At 41.8% G+C, this 18,969-nt stretch overlaps 1 protein-coding gene across 1 annotated transcript in view; it reads left to right on the top strand.

Annotated features, from left to right (window-relative positions):
- The first annotated feature begins 597 nt into the window (after positions 1 to 597).
- Positions 598 to 18,969, top strand: part of lama4 (laminin, alpha 4) — a 45,808-nt gene continuing 27,436 nt past the window's right edge. Inside the window, 13 exon segments of the mRNA XM_032584535.1 lie at positions 598 to 970; positions 8,342 to 8,440; positions 8,520 to 8,647; positions 9,533 to 9,613; positions 9,784 to 9,998; positions 11,619 to 11,719; positions 12,603 to 12,783; positions 14,113 to 14,193; positions 14,280 to 14,431; positions 15,356 to 15,466; positions 15,986 to 16,097; positions 17,271 to 17,435; positions 18,006 to 18,199. Coding sequence (XP_032440426.1) covers positions 857 to 970; positions 8,342 to 8,440; positions 8,520 to 8,647; positions 9,533 to 9,613; positions 9,784 to 9,998; positions 11,619 to 11,719; positions 12,603 to 12,783; positions 14,113 to 14,193; positions 14,280 to 14,431; positions 15,356 to 15,466; positions 15,986 to 16,097; positions 17,271 to 17,435; positions 18,006 to 18,199 — 1,734 coding nt within the window. The 5' untranslated portion in view covers positions 598 to 856.

Genomic DNA, 18,969 nt, shown 5'->3' with positions numbered 1-18,969 from the left:
ATGGAATGTAACTTCCTGTTTATTAGTCATTTGAGACACAGCCTCCTCGTGGCCCCACAGGCTAACACTGCATGCCGTTCAAGCATTTGGAGTCGCACGAAGCACGAAACAGGAGCTTTCGCACTCCATTTTCTAACAATATCCAGGATGTCTGGCATTCAGGCTCTTCCTGTGTAGCAGCCTGACACAGTCCCTGTAAATTCAGCCGCTTTCAGGCTCCTGACCAGGGTAAACAAACAGAACGCTAATGTCCAGGGCTGAGAAAAGGAGCAAGACCAAGATATAAGAGCAGCTGTTTGGTTTCTGCCCACTGACTGAAGAGTGAGTGTTGAAGCTTTAGACCTTCTGCCCACCCTGGCTGAGTAGAGGGGGAGGGGTACTCACTGCCTGCTCAAACCAAGGTGAAAAGGGTGCCATGGTCCTGGAAATGGAGACGAGGTGAGAGCACTCAGTATGACTCTGCCAGTTGGGTTGGGGGTGGGGTGAGCAGTTTGGATGAGTGCACTGTCTGCCTTGAGCCGTCAGGAGACAGAAATCTTTCTCTTGCTCCTTTCTCTCTCTTTCTCTTTGTGTGTGTGTCTCTCTCTCTCTGTTTCGCTCAGCTTCCCATCTGTATGTGATTTGGGCCTGGCTCAGGGAAGAAGCAAGCCCACAAGGGCAGGGAGGGAGGAGAGAGAAGAGAGGAAGTCCACAGAAGTTAGTTTTACAGGATTCAGCTCAGGCCAGTACAAGGGGCAGCGCTGGATCTGGACATCAGGAGGAGTGGAGAAGTGAAGTTAAAGGCTGAAGAGACCCACAGGACACTTCTGTGACTGAGACAAAGACGGGAGGGGGGAGACGCTGGATAAACCTAAATATGGCTGCAAAACCCTTGCCCTGCCTTTGCCTTGTCTCCATCCTCTCAGGAATTATCTGTTCAACTTCTGCCAGCCGGTTGCGGTACAAGGAACAGCAACAAACTCTCATGAAAGTAAGAATCTTATAGCTTTTGACTGGTCCGCTGTTCATGTTATCTGGCACTTTGCTTGGTCTGACTGTCCTGACCTGCTCCTGACATGATCCATACATGATTTTGGCTTGTAGGCAATAGGTCTGCTTTCTAAGTGAGTAAAACATTGTCTGTTTGAAACTTTACAAAGACTCTGCCCTGTGTTGGTAGTGCATTATGTCCATGTGGGTACGTGTTTGCATTAGGGTTACCCTGAGAATGGAGCTCAGATAATCTCTGGAGATACTGTCTCCCCTGCTGTCATGTGCCTGCTGCCCCTCCCTGACAGTTTCTTAATGGAAACAAGCTGCCAGTCTGTGAGCGACGGTCGAGGGAAAGAAAACCAAGAGGCAGTACATGAGAAACCATTATGAGTAAACAGCTTTAGTCCCACTGGCTTAGCTTAGCCTTACCAGATGAACGAAGTGTGATATGTCATGAACACAGAGGACCTTTTAAGAAGTTTATAGAACCGCCCTCATTTCTTCACACTTGACTTAGAAAGGCAGACCCTGTAGGGATATGCAGAGATGTGAAGTTGAACCGCAATAGGCTGCAGTTGGTTGTTGGTTAAAGTCAAGTCACAAATAGAATCAGAAAACTATTTCTTTCTTGTTTGTTTATGAAGGGGGCATATTATGCAAAATTTGCTTTAGGTACATTTTTATACTTTCATTTGGAAACAAAATGCCAAAAATAACATCCAGCAAGTTTTTTCTTGTTAATGTTCTTTGATTTCTAGAAAACAAGTCATTTAAAAACTTCCTGGTTATAAAGTCACAAAGAGTGGGCATTGCCCTTCACCTAGCAACCTTGGCCAACTAGCAATCCAAGTGGAGCTCCACCCACTATATTATTAGAAGACGAACACATTTGCTCAGCTAGTTTTACTGCTGTGCGAGCTGTACAATGGCTGCTGGAAAATCCAAGCATTTTTGGTTGACTTGCCATCCAGAAATCCCTACATCTTTGATGGTTGTGCAGGAGGCTCTTCTTCTAGTTCTGGACATTTAATATTCTGTTTGCAACCATTTTCATTTGTAGCAGTGAGTGACTGAATTTAATATCAACTTCCTTAAATAATAGTCGAAGTCATTTTTGCCAAAAGATGTGGCAATTTTACTTTTCAAAAATCACTTTAGGTAAAAAAATAACTTTGGCCATTATTTAGGAAGGTGATGATATAGATGATGGTCAGCAATGGGAGCAGAATCAGTGAGGATGAACAATAACAATATAATAATACATATCACAACTCATGATCTATAGCAATAGATCATTTGTCTGACAGAATAATCGATCATTTCAGCTATACAGAACTGCACAGCATTCTGGGGGATATAGTCAGAGGAGAGGTTTCAGCTGCTCAACCTTTCACGACCATCTAAGCAATGCTAAGCACTCACTCATCTGTTACCAAGCAACAGCAGCACGGTGCCTCATAACTGCCTAAAGTGGCAGTGTTATGTAAAATTGACTTTTTTGGAGCTTTACATCATGTTATAATGTTATTCCCTCATCACAAACATACCTGGACTGTTGACTTGATTTTTTATGCATGTTTGAGAAATTCTTTAATCTCCATGGCAACCATTGACCTGTGCAAAATGTCTGAGTGGACCTAGCTCCGCCTACGAGATGCAGCTCCTCCTCCTTACATTTGATATATACAGCATTTTATAATATCTGAAGGTTACATGGTTACTTGATTGTGCTATGAAATGATTCTATGTTGTTGGAAAACACATAAGACTATCCCTTTAAAAATAACAGCAGAGTGGAGTGAAAACTGTGGATAAAGCAGGACAGGTCATGCTACCACTTCGGCAACATTTGAGATGGTTAAAACTGAAAATCAATCAATAATTATCGATATTGACTTATATTGTGATATGTTTCTCAGTCATATCCTAAGAAGCAGCTTTCATTTTTTAGCAGCGACATCACAAACACCCTCTGTCATGTCTGCCACGGTCGGTCTTCCCACTGCATCCACTACAATACACAAAGCTGCCTCTCAGCCAGTCCACACCAGCCGCTTTCTGATGTGGCATTCCAGTATTTACAATGCATCAGTTCAGCTTGAACTGCCTTCAGAAAGTTCTGCAGAGTTGCCGTCAAACACACCAACAGGATCTGGTTCTACAGATGAACAGTTTGTAAAGTAAATACTCTCTCTGGCACTGCAGCTTCATGCCTGTGCAGCCACACCATCATCCTATAGTTTTGCGGGAAGCCTTTATTTCTGCTGAGTGTGTACAGTAAGTTTGGGTGAATAAACCTTCCGTCACATCTCTTTATCATCTGTTTGTTTGGTTAGTTTTTCCTGCAATGAGGAGTAAATCTGGAGTAAAACAGCCTGACTCGTCTCCTCCCATCGGTTTATGCTGTGCTGTCATTATAATCGCTTGGAGAAGTGGATGGTGGAGGTTGGGGGGTATCAGACACTAGATTCAAGTCTGGTGAACATCCTCAGGAAAACACAGTTCCCAGGTCATGAGAATCTCACCCGGCCTGAAAGTCTCAGGCGGCGTTTCCTCTCAGGGGAATCTGAGGTCAAAAATGTAAGAAAACAAAGAAAGAAAACAAAAGAGAAGCGGAGGCTCTGGTTTAGTTATACTACGCATTTGAGATTAAACATCACAGACTCTGCTGCAGTTTTCATTCCTTTTGCTGACCGGTTTAGACTGACTTTCAACCACTGAAAGTGTCACCATGTGCTGGTTGAATCAATGCAGTATGAAAAGTTTTTCTTTTTTAGGTTTGCAGCGATCTTAAAAAAAATTGGGTATCTGTTTGCATCAAAAAGATGTAGTCATAACCAAGATGACGCACTTTTTAGATGACATACCAAACAATTTCTTGTCTAGCATACACCAGTCATCAAAATTAATTAACCAATCTGCTGACAGTTCCAATTTTCTTCGCACAGTTGCTGAGGCCAGTTACAGAGCTCACTGGTGCCAAGGCCAGGTTCACCATGAGATCATGACAAAGTGGTATCAGACAAAGGGACACATGTGTTTTTGTTCTGGCTATAAGATGGACTGGGTGTGGTTTGCTGTGGTGACACAGAGCACAACTCACATACGGAGGCGGACGTCACAGGTTCGAATCCTGGTGCACCAGCAAAGGTCATCAGGCCAGGAGATCCCCGTCTCTCATTATCCAACAGATTGGGTGAACTACAGGATACCTTTTTGACCATGTGCTGCAGGTTCCGGGGAAATCCTAATCCTTAAAAGAAAGACACCTACCTCAGAAATGAATGAATTAATAAAAAGTGGAACAAATATTTCCAAATTCTTTCTGAAAGTAGAAAAGCGGTAATAGCTTGTAGGTCTCGAGTCAGTCTGGACAGTATTGATCTGCACATGATTTTTAGCAGCATTTATTTTTCCATCTAGATGTCATCTGTTATGTTTCACTGGCCACACATGGTCGCCATTGTGTTGGTCAGGTTGTCAGAAGGGTCATTTTAAGGCACAAAACAAGCACTAAGCTCTTGTTTGACCACATTGTCTAACAAAAATGTTGCGTGGACTGAAAAAGAAGGAACGTGAAGAAGAAAAAAGTTAAAGTAAGATTTCAACAGACCTGGATGTTTAGAATGAACTCATAAAGGAAACAAGTATGTGACAAAATAACAGCCATCTAAATGATTTCCAGCTAAATGAAAACCTTTTTATGACGGTGGCGCAACAAGCTAATTCTCACTCGAATGTTCATTCCAAAGCCACAACAACCAGCTGAAAACATGTGCAGAGGAGAAACGAACTGACATTTTTTAAAAGAAATGCTGTGTGAATAGCTTTTCTGTTAGCCACAAAGGGACACTTTATTTGTGAGGACAGAAAAAAAAAACCACAAGAACGCAGATTCTTGGTGAGAAAATAAAAAGTATTCTGCAGCTCCGCCAACCAGCGGGTCCCTTCTGGTTCTGGTTAAAGCACAAAGGAAAAACAGCTTTAATATGTGCTGAGCATTAAATTAGCTACGGCTTTCTACAGGATGATACTTCCCTTCATAATTAGTTCGAGCTTTATTTTTCTTGGTTCTTGTTCATATTTTACAGCCTAATCATCAAAGGTAACTCGGCTATTAAAACATTCCAACGCTTGAGCTGAAGTCTACCTGCACAAAAGTAATTTTGCATTAAACCTTTGACAATTTAATGGGCAAAGAGAAAGTTTTAGAGAAGTCCGTGCCATGTGCTATCCCAACCCTTAATCCTTAAAGCCCCCCAGAAGCCCTGGCCCCCTGCAGCTGTTTGACCCAGCACAGAGTCTTCTGTCATCTTCCAGTTGTTTTCTGTTGCTTTAATTGCCTTTTCTATAAACTTGTGGTATTTATTTTTTATTTTAGCCGAGTTAACTGAGAACATTTAAAACTATCTCAGGATGTTTTCGCATGGCAGCATGACACCTGAATAACGTAACGTCGCTCTGTGCATACTGATAGTGAGGGAAACCCACAGGAAAACTGTCCTGTGTGGGAGACAGCGTTCTGTTTTTCAGGATGTTTAACATGAGCTGGTCACAAACTCATCTTTGTCTCACAGTCCATCTGTGGATTGAACGCAGTGTGAATCACCAGCATTAACAGCTGGAGTGTCTGTGGAACGTTCCACCCTCTGAATGTCAACGTCCGGCTGGCTGCATGCAGCAGGGAGGTCAAACGCTGAGCTCACAAAGTGCCATTGTAGGCATCACTGGGAGCTGCAGCTGCTGAAGTTCAAAGATGATCTGAGACACGATGAGAGTCGGTGTGGAGCATCATGAGACAGGAAGCTTCAGCTCAGACCTGCTTCCTCAGAACAACACGCTGATATGAAAGAGACTTTTTTTCAACAGATTTAGGAGAATGATTGGAAAGCAAAGGATTACAATACACCGGGACTAACGTTGTTATATTAGTCATCATTTAACACATTAGTTTTAGTTTGATATTAGTAAATATTTATTTCCATCTTGCTGCTATTTGCTTCTCAGATGGTTGTGGTGGTGGGGAGGGGTGGGGGAACAGTGATGTGGCTGTGTTTTTTTCGAGGTATCAAAATGCATATAATAATATAATACCAGTTATCGGGCATAATAGCAATAGTAATATCAAATATTGACATCTGACCAAATTTTCAAATAGGTGCATCCATGCAGGCTGAGTCAGCTGCCTCTCCTGGTTCCCACGCCTCGCTCTTCTCTGCTCAGGGTGCTTAAGTTTTCTCTGGCAGTTCCTCCACCAGTTTGTGTTGGCACATGATAAAATCGCAGTAAAGAAAAGCAAAACGTCTAACTTTAAAAATGTTGACCTTCAAATGTTTAAGGGATATCAATACTACTGCGATGCGTTTGAAAAGACGGAAGGCCCGATGGAGAATCATAAGAAGGAGAGAAGCAGAGCAGGAGGCGGTGGAATTTATTTTGAAAGCTGTGAGGCAATCAGGGCGAGCTGAGAGGAGCGAGGTGGAGCGTTCCCCACCGCAGTGGTTGCAACAACAGTCTGGTGAGACATGGTTCGAGAGCCGAGGAGAATATACTGCAGGAATATACTGTGGAGAAGGTCAGTCAGTTGATTTCTCAAGAGCAGGAGGAGCAGAGCTGGAAGTCTGCAAATGGAGGCCAATAAACAAAACAGAGCAAAGCCACAGGGAACAATCAGGAGGGGAAGCAAGAAAGAAAATCCATGTGTGTCTGTAGGATGTAAGGCAGACAGACATTACACGGACACTAACATGTGCTCTGTGTGTTTAAAATGAGAAATTATTCACCAGGCATGAAGAGTCCTCTAGAATAGCTGGGATTGAACCAACCAGCCAATCAGAATGTTAAAAAGCTGCTAAAGATGCAAATATGTATTTATTATTATTATTATTATTATTATTATTATTATTATTATTATTATTATTATTATTCCCTTTATGTCAAAAGAACGGCCTTCCTTTTTCCTCCCGCTCCACACTTTCCCCAAAACACAAACAAATCATTAACGTTTATTATCGGTGATGAAAATCAACATGACATGTCATAAATCACAATAGTGTTAAAACTCACAAAAAAACAACAAAGCATCATCCATGCTGCTATTGTTGGTGATAACTATGAACAAATCAATCACACTGCAAAAAAGGCGAAGTCACATAAGCCCCGCCCACTAATATGATGACTGATCCATCTGAGATGGTTAGGGATCAGCCAACCAGTGTGACGGAGCACAAAGGCCGCGGCAGCCGCAGTCGCTCAGTCTGTGGTGAGAAGAACCAGAAGAAGATGAGCTGAGAAATCAACTGAAACTGATAGTAACAGTTTCCATGGGAATGAGTCACAGCCAGGCTGCTCTTATTTTAAAGATCTGCCGGTGTTACGACCATTCGCGTTCCCCATCAGATTCTGTTCCCCCAGCGTCTCTTCGCTGCTCCTCACCGCCCACTTGGCAAGTTACGCGCGCACGTGCTTGTTCAGCGCTCATAACAAGCACGCGCTTGTTCAGTGCTCTTGTCTATAGAGAACTACACACACCGCGAAAGCTCAAACAAGGTGTTTCAGCGAAGTTGTTCCACTTTTTTTCTCTCGCTTTTTTGCAACTGTCCTCATCATACACACGGACATAGTGTGTGAATCGATGTCCGGTAACACCCAATGGGTAAAGCGCAGAGTTGGAAGCCACGCCCCTTTGATTCAAAAACCTGTTTGAAACACACAAAAACACTTGACAAATTCTCTCGGGGATAAAATCACTGACGTTTGGAAGTACACTCTATATCTTAATGGAACCAAAGTTTAAATGTTTGACCATAATGTCAGTTACAGTTGGAGAAAAAAAGGAAAAAACTCAGCCTGACATCACCATCCTAGTCATAAAGGACGGCATGGCAGCATCGTGTTGGTGGATCGTTATTGGAAGAAAATAGGCAGTCACCCTGAGGAGAGAACATTAGGGGTGGGAATCTTTCACTGCCTCACAATTTGATTCTGATTCTTTGGGTCAAGATTCGATCATATATCAGTTTTTGATACAAAACGATTCCTGCTGTAATTTATTTGTACACAAAGGATCCTCGTGATCCAGTCCTCTTTGGAAAGGAGAATGACAAATGGAGACATAAAAGTGTCTTTCTCACATGTATTAAATTGTATATATTATGCATGCTTAGAAGGAATCCGCCCCTCCATGCATTCTCAAAACGGTCACAGAGAGACTGCCACACAGTCTTTCGTTATTTCATAAAGAATCATAAAAAAAGTACATCATTTCTGCCCATGTTGGGTTAACGTTGTCTTCTGAAAATACAAGAACCAGATAATAGAAACATGAGCAATGTTGCTATAGTGGGTGAATTTCTTTTTTCTTTTTCAGTGTCCAAGAGGTTCCTTCGTCAGTCAACAAAACGCCTGTCTGCCATGCAACTGCAAGGGCCACGCCGACTACTGTGAAGACATCACTGGCATCTGTATTGTGAGTATCGCTTTTAGACTGTCCTGGGTAATCACCTTGGTGCCAATTGTAATATACGACCCATGCCTGCCACCTCCAGAACTGTAAGGATCACAGCACAGGGGATTTTTGTGAAATGTGTGAAGACGGCTACATCTTGAGCTCCAGACAGGACGGGCTCCATGCCTGCGTCCCTTGCTCCTGCCCCCTCTCTGCCCCCTCCAATAAGTAAGCTGCTTTGCTCTTCCTCAGGCGGTTTCAACATTGCAAACACACTAAATCTTATCAAGTACTTTTTTATTTTTTGTCTAATTTCCAGTTCAAATATCTTAGGACATTTTAAATAAGACAAAACTAACTTACAAGTAACTTTTTAGCAAGATATAAGAGCTTGTTTGAAGTTAATAATTCTTAAAAATTGATAAGTACTAGTTCCACTGGCAGATTATTTAATTTTATAACAAGACATTTGGCCCATGTTATAACTGAACTAGGGGTTAATTAATTGGTAACGATTTCCTTAATTTTGGAAAATCGGTGATTGGTCGATTTTTACATGTGAAGCTGATCTTATCCAGTGATCTTATCTAACTTGGCAAAGGTCTAAGAATCAACCACTGTCTTCTTTTGCTCTCCGGTGAGAAAGATTTGACTAACAGGCCTGCCCACCAATGTCTGCACGTTTATAATTAACAATAATGACCTCAGTGTTGCCAACTCAGGAACTTTCTTGCTATATTAAGCAACATTTCAGAAAAAAAACATGGTATTGGCCAAAATTGGAATGGGCAAGTTCAGCTTTTTAAACGATCGGCCAGAAAACTGCAATCGCTGCACCCTTAAACTGAACTAGTACTTTCTTATTTATATTAAGGATTTACTGACATAAAATAAGTTCCTATGTCTTGCTGAAAATTTACTTGTAAATTTACTTTGTCTTTTTCAAGTGAACTAAGACATTTGCACAAGAAATTAGATTTTTAAAAAATGGATAATATTTTGTGCCTCTCTGTCAAGGTTGAGTATTGGCTAGTGATGTCTATTCTTTGACATACTTTCTTGTGTGTGTGTGTGTGCGCGGGTGTGTGTGTGTGCGTGTGTGTTTCCGGGCAGCTTCGCTGTGTACTGCAAAAAAGGGATTAGTACTGTGCAGTGCAAGTGCAAAGAGGGCTACGCTGGAAATCACTGTGAGAGGTCAGAGCTGATCAGCCTTTCTCTTTGTCCACATTGTTTCTCCGCTCTTTGATTAAAGTGATTTATTTTTAAAATCAGTAATATGTAGTGTTCAGCATTAACTGCATCACTTTCCTGTCGAAAGCAGTCATTATAACCTTGCATTCTACACTGTGCACACCACGCTACAGGTGTGCCCCAGGTTACTATGGCAACCCAATGCTGATTGGTTCATCTTGTAAGAGGTGCGACTGCAACGGCAACACGGACCCTAACCTGATCTTCAACGAGTGCCACAACGTGACGGGCCGCTGCCAGCACTGCTGGGGAAACACGGCCGGCGCCAGCTGCGAGCGCTGTGCCCCCGGTTTCTATGGCGATGCCATCAGTGCCAAAAACTGCAGAGGTAGGGAGAATGGTTTGGGAAGGGGGGGTGGATATCGCACGAAAATACAGTGCCTATTAAAAACATTCACTGGCTTAGATGTTGCTTTTTTGTTGATAATCCACCATTATCAACAAAATATGACCTTTATGACCAAAAACATTTACAAAATAAATTCAATAGTGAAAACTGATTTCTATGATATAATGACAGTTAAATAAAAACATTTAGCATATAATAAGTGATAGCTTAAAGATTCACCTCCTTTGAAGTAACTAAGCTAATTCCGCAAAGGTCCAGAGGTCACAATGAGTGGAATGGAAATCACCTGAATATTTATGCGGTCATTTATTTTAGGTTTCATATTTTTTATTAAAACAGTCAGTATTATGCAGTATTAAAATGAGCTTTACATCATCTTAAGATGTTTTGTCATCATCTAAATCATACCTGGGGTTTTGCCTTGATTCTTTCACGCATGCTTGAGAAATCCTTTAATCTCCATGGCAACCAATCAGCTGTGCAAAACGCCTGGTTGGACCTAGCTCCGCCTTCGAGGACAAAGCTCCTCCTCGGAGCTGCAGTTTCTAAGCTTCTGAGGTTCTGCCTCACAGAACAACCCTCCACCGGCTCCTTCAGACTAGCCAGCAGCAATTAGCAAACACCTGGTTAAAATGCACATCTTCTGAGTTCATAATATGAGCTACCTCTTAGTGCAACACTGGTAAAAACGTTGTTAAAGGTTTAATAGAGGAAACATGTTGTGATGACTTCCCAAAAGCGGATTTTCAGAAAGAGCAGGAGCTTCTTAAAGACATAATTTCCCCAATTTTAAGGCATTAAATTACAAAGTCAAATTTCTTTTAAGTCATGTTTAATATTTACATCATTTTCATAACAACTGAAGGTAACAGAGTTACTCGATTATGCTATAAAATTTTACCATGTGTCTGGAAAATACACAATGCTGCCCCTTTAATTGTCTTTATTTTGTCGCAGTCAATTTCATTTTCACATTAAAGGTTTTTATTGTATTTTTTTATTGGTTAAAAATGCCTGATTTTGTTGATCACAATTGATTTGTAGAAGCAATAAAAGGGTATAATAATCTATAAATCCGTTTTATAGGCGCATCTTTAATCTTCTTTGAAGAAGTCATGGGGTAACGTCAGTGAGTCGGCTGTCTGCAGGATCGGGACAGGAGGGACGCTTGTGGACACAGCTGTCATTAGCTGTGGTCTGTTTCAGTGACAGCAGTTGGGCGTTTCTGTAGTGGCAGCGTCGTGATGTGATTGTTCTGTCCCAGGCGCACCACATGCAGAGGCTGCAGTCCTCAGCGTGGCTGTCGCTGGTGCGATTCCCGGTCCACTTCTCTTCCTGTCCAGCTACCAATAAATAAAGACCTCTGGTGCCACAATAACCTTTAAGTCCTGACTACTTCAGATTAACAGGTGTGTACGACTGCGTGTCCCACAGAGGGAAAGCTGCTCTGTGGAAAAACAAGTCGAGGCCACCGCTCTGGTTAACGGATTACTGTACGGCTAATTCTAGAACGAACCCCTTCCACCTTGCACGGTGTGTGTTGCGACGTCGCAGGTTCTCATCGGTGTGTGTGTGTGTGTTTGTCCTTGTCTGTCCCAGTGTGCGAGTGTGACAAATGCGGCACCTTGTCATGTGACGACCGGACAGGAGTGTGTCACTGCAAGCCCGGAGTCAAAGGTCGTCTCTGTGACCAGTGTGAGGTGAGACCAACCGCAGCTCTTCTGCTCACTAATGCTGTAAATCGGTGGTTAGAGAAAACAAATTGTTGTATTTCATGAAAATGTTGAAGGACAGAATGAAAGTTTTCTAACACATTAATCACTAAATCAATGTTTCTCCTAGGCCTTCATTAAATATCTTGACAAAACATACAACATATTCATGCTGGAATAAAATATTAATTTCTAAACTATCTGAACTTCATTTTGACCTCAGTAATATTGTAATAATGACATATGTAAAAGTAAAATTGAGCAACAAATCTTAAATACTTGAACTCTGATTTATTCATCTGAATCTCAACCTGAGGTTCAGAATATGCTTTCTGATCCTCATCCGGAATAAATGAGTTTACCATAGTGTCAATGGAAAATCATCAACACAGTCAATATGCGTATGAATTATTTTCCACAGGATGATCAACGACTAAACAAAAAGACCTGCTGACTGCATCATACACAACCTTGTCAAAAATGTCACACTCAGGAACTACCCCGTTTTATTTTTTACAGTATGTAACAATAATTTATAATTACAAATATGGATTACGTAGATATTTGATACAATTCATTTTACATCGACTGCTACCAAAATAATGAATAACTCAGCTCCACACCTCCATCCTAACTGGACTATCATATAATACTCCAGTGAAAGTAACAGTAGCTCTGGCAAATTAATAAAAACATGGAGGCGAAAGAATTGTACATGGCAGCTAAAACTGCACTGTGGTTACATTTCCTGTCAAATGATGAGCTGTAGCATTTATTCAGTCACTGCACGAACAGAAAGGGAAAATGATCCCACAGTTCCCAGATTCAATATAACGTGACTTGTTTGTTTTTGGGGGCTTTCTTAATCCAGGAGGGTTACTTTGGCTTCTCCAGCTGTCAGGGCTGCAGGAGGTGTGAATGTGGGCCAGCTTCCCTCCGCACAACGTGCCATCCGCTCACCCACAGCTGTCCCTGCCGCCCGGGGGCCGGAGGCCGCTACTGCGAGCGCTGCCTCACAGGATACTGGGATTACAGTCAGTCCGGCTGCCGGAGTAAGTCAGGAGACCAAATGTTCCTTCTCTGTCTGCAAATTAGAAGACAGAGAATTAGAAGAGCTTGTTGAAGAATGCCGTGTGCATTCCTGTCGGAACAGGATGAACTCAGCCTTCCATTCCCAGGACTGGTGTTATCAGAGGAGAATGCATTAAGAGCTGTGACCCTTAGCCTGAAGACTCTGCAGAGAGCCGGATGACATCACCATGCAGCTTAAACGTGTATACATTGTGCAGCTGCTAAAACCATTAATCCCTCAGCAGGGAGACCACAAGGCAGATGTTCAGGCCTCCTGCCAAACCACCCTCTGCAGCTCCTGATATTTATATGGACAGCATAAGTGTATGCCATATCGTCTTGTTTGTGGTAATACAGGTGGATTTTTTTGACACTGGTATAAAAATTAATAATGCAAAATCAAAAGATGACACCAGTTAAGTGAACCTGTGCAGCGTGTGGCACTATGTGGTCCACACTCCTTACACTCCAACTATAGCAATGCTTCCTATAGTTGTTTGCCATCCACCAAGCTGGACAGCTGGTCCACGGTCTGGACTAACTACCACAGAATTCGCTGATATCTGTGATAAGGGACTGATGTCTAATAGTTTCTGTAGCTGCTGGTGCAGTTGCAGGAACATGAAAGCTAAAAACCAGAACACCGACAGACCATCATTGCTTCAGTGGAGAAGTCCGTCACACATGGAAAAAATGAAAATGAACAAAAATCCTGATCATTACAAAGTGCACAAGTTTTACTTTTTGTGGGGGTTTTATGCGACATATATTTTGGTGGGTTTCTAAAAGAAAGTTTTCCTTTTATATTAAAACAAGATTTTTAGTCTTGCACACAATGTTTGAGTTCTTAAAAAAACACTTCACATCTTGTAAAACTGATGTTCTGAAACACAGCGTTGTCATTTGTGCATTTAAGTATTTTTATTTAAACTTGGTGGAGGATTTCAGAATGTTTTCGATGGCCAAGATTAGTTTACGTATATTTATATTTATTTACCTATTTTATATTTTCTTTGATACACATAAACATATTGTGTGATTTTGTATACCTTTATATGAATACGTTTTCTATTATGGTGACTGTTTGTAATAGAAAATCTGTTTTTAAGTTTAAAATTACACATTCGGCCAAATTCAATTTGAAAAAAGCGTAAAGTGTGGCGTATTGTCTGTGATATCATTATCAAAGTATTTGAAAAAATGTACTGTGATATTTTGTTTTGGCAATATCACCCACCTTCATTGTACATACACGATGAGAGCTCTGAAGTGTTTCATCGGATCCTGACTGGACGTGTGTTTGTCTGCAGAGTGTGACTGCGAGAGCGGCCACTGCAACATGCACACAGGAGAATGCCTGGCAGAGGCCACTGTCAACCTCTGCTACAACGGTGAGTGGAGCTGAGCGTCAGCTCACCACCCAGCAGACAGGAGGAGAAGCGCTTCAACGTCTCTGTGGATATTTCTCTGCTTCCAGACTGTGATGACTGCATCTGGCAGCTGATCAGAGACCTGACGTTGTCCAATAAGACGCTGGACCAGCTGAAGGTCGGAGTGCTGAACATCTCCACGGGGGCCGCCGCCAACGACAGGCTCAAGTACTACAACTACACCGCTCACCACCTGCAGGTGAACCAGCAATATGTGGTCCTGTTTTTATTTTTATCTCATGGCAACAACAGTGAGATTTTATTTTAACATCACTTTGTAGCTGTTTTCACAAAATGCCTTAAAGCTGCAGCATTTAATTTTTGTTTTTTTTACATATTTATGTAAAATCACCGTTATCGCTGTGTGATGATACTGTTGGATGAAACAGATATTCTGTGAAAAAATCGAGCTCCTCTGCCTTGTCTCGGGCTAACTAGAAACTACCAATCACAGCCAGGAGGCAGGACTTAGAACTGTCAATATAAATACTGATCTAAATATCAATACTAACTGTAATAAGGTGAGTATTGATATTGGGATCAAGATTGGCACGTTTGTATTTCCGGCCCATATTCTCAGCAAATTACTCAAATTTGTTGACATGCAGGATCAAAATGCCAAAGATAAAAAAAATTCATTCTTAATTTAAGAGCAGTATTTAATACTTTTGTAATGTTTGCAGTTTTAATCTGGCTGAATATGATAATGCTTTTATCTTAAATATTGAAGGGAAAATGGTATTCATATTTACATCACATCCAGATGAAAGTTAAAGACTTAATTAATCAACAATTAAATAGAATTGAAGGTTATTGAATTTTTGCCACCATGTGGCTCTTATTGGGTGTTTTTATGGCTCCATTTTTGCTGAGTATATATTGAGACAACAGTTTATTTGAAAAGATTATAGCAATCTGTGAACTTTTAGTCATAAATAATGTAAATTATTGCAAAGACTATTTGCTAAAGAAAGAGAGGTTTTACTCCCACTTTTGGGGACGGCAGTCAAACAAATGATGTCTTAACATCGTTTCAAACCTTTTTCACAGTACAATGACATTTCCCTATTTTTAACTTTCTGGAACGTTTTGGAGTAAAGAAGCTTCACTGCTTTCCTTTCAGAGGCAGTTTGAAGTCTGGAGGAATAAGTTGTCTGCAATGAAAGGAAAGACTGGTGAGCTGGAAGATTCTGCAGACGCTGTGGTGGTGGACATCAACGCGCTCGGAGAGTCGGTCAGTAAAGTCTTCGTCTTCTGTTGGATTAAAGAAAAGAGACAGCTGGTTATTATGAGTCGTATTGTTCTTTTCTCCTTCAAAAATGAATTAATCCTATTCCAGCTCAAATCTCTTACCAGTTCATAGTTAAATGAACTATATTTCAATAAAGTAGTTTGGCCTTTGTGTCGATGGAATTCCATTGTTAGAGGCAAGTTTCATTTGTTAATAAAAGTTGTTTGGTTTAATTTTCAATTGTATTCTATAACCTGCAAGGTGCTTTGGAAAATGTAAACTTTTTAGGAAGACTCAAAGAATAAACCACTTACTGAAGGTCAAAAACAAAAAGCAATATGACGGCATCTGTGGCTCAGTGCAGAAGAAAAGCTGTTTGATAATTAGTAGATGGCGCTGTCCAAATATTGTAAATATTTTCTTTTAAAAACAACTCAAATCCAGTTTTGTTAGCCCTGATGAGACATGAATTGACCTAATGGGCTCCTGTAGAATCTGCTGTGTGTTTGTGTTTGTGTTCAGGAGAGCCAGATGAACAGACAGGGGGCTCAGTTGGAAACTGAGACGGCGGACATGTTGGCCATGGCTGAGCAGCTCGACACCAACCTCACAGATCTCAACAAACGCATCGAAGGTACCAACACGGGCTGTTCAGTCTCCAGATATATTCTGGCAGTTTTGGTGGATGAGAAAAACATGTTTAACTAGTGGAGCTTTCATAAAATCTGAACTTACAGGTGATACACAATGATTTGAAATGAAAAAGGATATGTTGAAGATATCACCACCAATGAATGTGTAAACGCAGACTAAACAACAGTTTGCCAACCAACTGAGGAGAAATAAATCCTGTTCTTTTTTGTGGTGGAATTTGATGCTGCTCTACCCCAGTGCTTCCCAAAGATTTTCTGGCCCCCCTAAAGAAGAAAATAAAAATCAACTGGACACATCGTTCAACCAGACATAAACCTAAACACATATTTTGTCTTCAAACTCCTCTGAAGTTTATTTCACACTTCAGGTTGCAACAAAACAAACTACAAACCATCTTTACAGTGAAACACTTTTGATTTTTTTTTTCTAGTCAGCATTTTATGTACTTAACAGCTATTTGTGTATGAAATGATCAATAACAGAGTAACAGCACTGATTAGGCGCCCCTCCCCTCCTGCCAGCCGCTCTCTCCCTCCCATACAGGTAGCTTGGGCAGCGTCCCTTCGAGAACGTGCTGAGGCGCGTTTTTTTTATTTTTTTATTTGAATTGTAGTAATGCCTCTACAACAGGGAGCTAAAGATGGGGCGGCAGAAAAAAAACTCCGGGGCACAAAACAGAAAACAGAAGAGGGGGAGGGATAAAGATGTTGGAGAGACAAAGAAAAGCTTTTCAAAGTGGTTGAAAGACAGAAGGTAAGTAATGTCAGTGTATCAACAAGAGAGTTGTAAATATTCAGGTTAGCTTAAGCTAGCCTAAAATGACAGGTGGTTGTTGTCTCCGTCCCGTATTGAACCAATACGGGACGCGGTTTATTCCGTATTGCTATAAATGTCTGATAGACACACCTATCACACACATCTCAACTGTCACGGTTGCTTAGAGACGGTTGCTATGCAGCCGCAGTGAGCAGCTATCAACCCGCGTCTTTTCAAAATGTCCACCCGATACTACACCGTACAGACAAATATTGAAATTAAAGTGTTTAATAACTTCCTTTGCAGGTGCTTGAGTGTCTGTTAACTTGATTAGACAAAGGCCCATAGAGTTCTCATTGGAGCCCATGTGTGTGTTGGTGCGTGTGTGTGTCCACAGATATGATCCACGACTGGGAACTGTACAACGTCCAGCAGGAGATGGATCCAGAGACCGTCAGGGGTAACACAGAGGTCGCACAGGAAATGGTGTCATGGATGAGACAGCTCGACTTGTCGCCACGGGAACCCATCGCCACGGACGAAACAACCGAAGCTCACGACTGTGAGGAAAACTATTTATTCATTGCAAAGCAGGATTCTGCACATATACAGTGATGACTTCCTGAAGCCGAGCTGTGATTGGTTCTGCTCTGCATTGGTTCATTTATTAAACCAGATCCTGTTCTGTCCTGGGTAACTTCTCAGTCAAACAGAGGGCAGACAAACTCATACTGAGACTTTAAACCCTGCAACTTTTAGATGTGCCTCTGCTGCACCACACCTGAAAAGAATAATTAGGTCATTAGAAAGGCTCTGATCTGATCTACACAAGGAGGAGGTAATTAAGCTATTTCATTCCAGTGTTTTGTACCTGTGGCACATCTAAAAACTGCAGGACAGTGGCCCTTGAGGACTGGAGTTTGACACCCCTGGCCTAAATCATATTTTCCCCTCAGGAAAGCTGTTGTGTTTCCCGTTGCTCAGGTGAATGTTGCATGGTCTAAGCCACGCCCCTTTGGCTCCCCTGTCTCAACAGCTTGCTCTGAAAGCACACAGTGCCTGTGAAATTCAAAGCTATGAGATCATTAGCACCTCCAGTCGTAACGAATCAACATTTGATTCTTGTTTCCAGTGCTGACGCGCGTCCGTCAGTTAGAGAAGAAGCTGGTGATCTCACAGGGCCGAGTCCCGTCCGTCCAGGAGATCCTGTCCCGTTTCTCCTCCAGACTCTCTGAGGCCCGGGACTTTCTGCTGAGCGCAGCCGGCACCGTGCAGGAAGCAGAGGACAAGAACAGAGCCAGCCTCCTCAAATTCCAGAGGAAAGAGGTGATTTCCCCAGCATTGTGCTCTTGGAACCACACTTTGTCGCTACTTTTTGATCAGAATGCACTGGTGGAGTCAATTCCCCATGACTCCGCCGTTAGAAAAGGTTCCAACGTGAAGTCGCTCCAGGTGGCGTCTGCTGATTCTTATCTCGATTTTGGACTTGGTCACGCATGTTTGGTCGGTCTGGTCCTCATGTTTTTTAGCGGTGAGAACAGAAATGCAAAACCATCTGTGGGAGTTTGGGAGCATTACATTAAAAGGGGGAGAGGCAGCGCTTGCTCTCATGATATCATCTCCACATGAGAAGAACTTTAGATTCCCACAGTACAGTGACTAATTTTGACAGACATATTTCTTCTTTGTGGGGGGAAATTTCTAATTAAAACAGTACCAGTTAATGGTTTGGAGTCCTCCAAGTCAAAAATAGGGTTATCTTAATTTTTTTTCTTATTATTTTTGTTTAAAATAAAAGACTAAATCAAGATAAAGGAAAACAGACTCATTAGGACTCCTGGACTACTGCAACAACCAAACATCAGGAGGGTAAAATCTCTCCCCGTTCACTAACATCTACAGCTAGTTCTTATTTCTGGCTTTAAAACGTTCCAGTTAACCACATTTCAAATTAAAAGCCTGCATGGACGCTTCACAGGGCGCATGCCTCTGAACATCTGCAGCTCAGGAGACCGAGGGAGAATTACACTTCAGGAACCGCATCCAAGGCAGAAACCAAAGGAGATCATTTCTTTTGATAGTAAAAGGAAAACTGG

Source organism: Xiphophorus hellerii, chromosome 15 (genome assembly GCF_003331165.1).
Source record: "Xiphophorus hellerii strain 12219 chromosome 15, Xiphophorus_hellerii-4.1, whole genome shotgun sequence".
NCBI classification, from domain to species: domain Eukaryota; kingdom Metazoa; phylum Chordata; class Actinopteri; order Cyprinodontiformes; family Poeciliidae; genus Xiphophorus; species Xiphophorus hellerii.
Note: the sequence above shows the minus strand (reverse complement) of the source record. Positions and strands in the feature narration are given on the sequence as shown.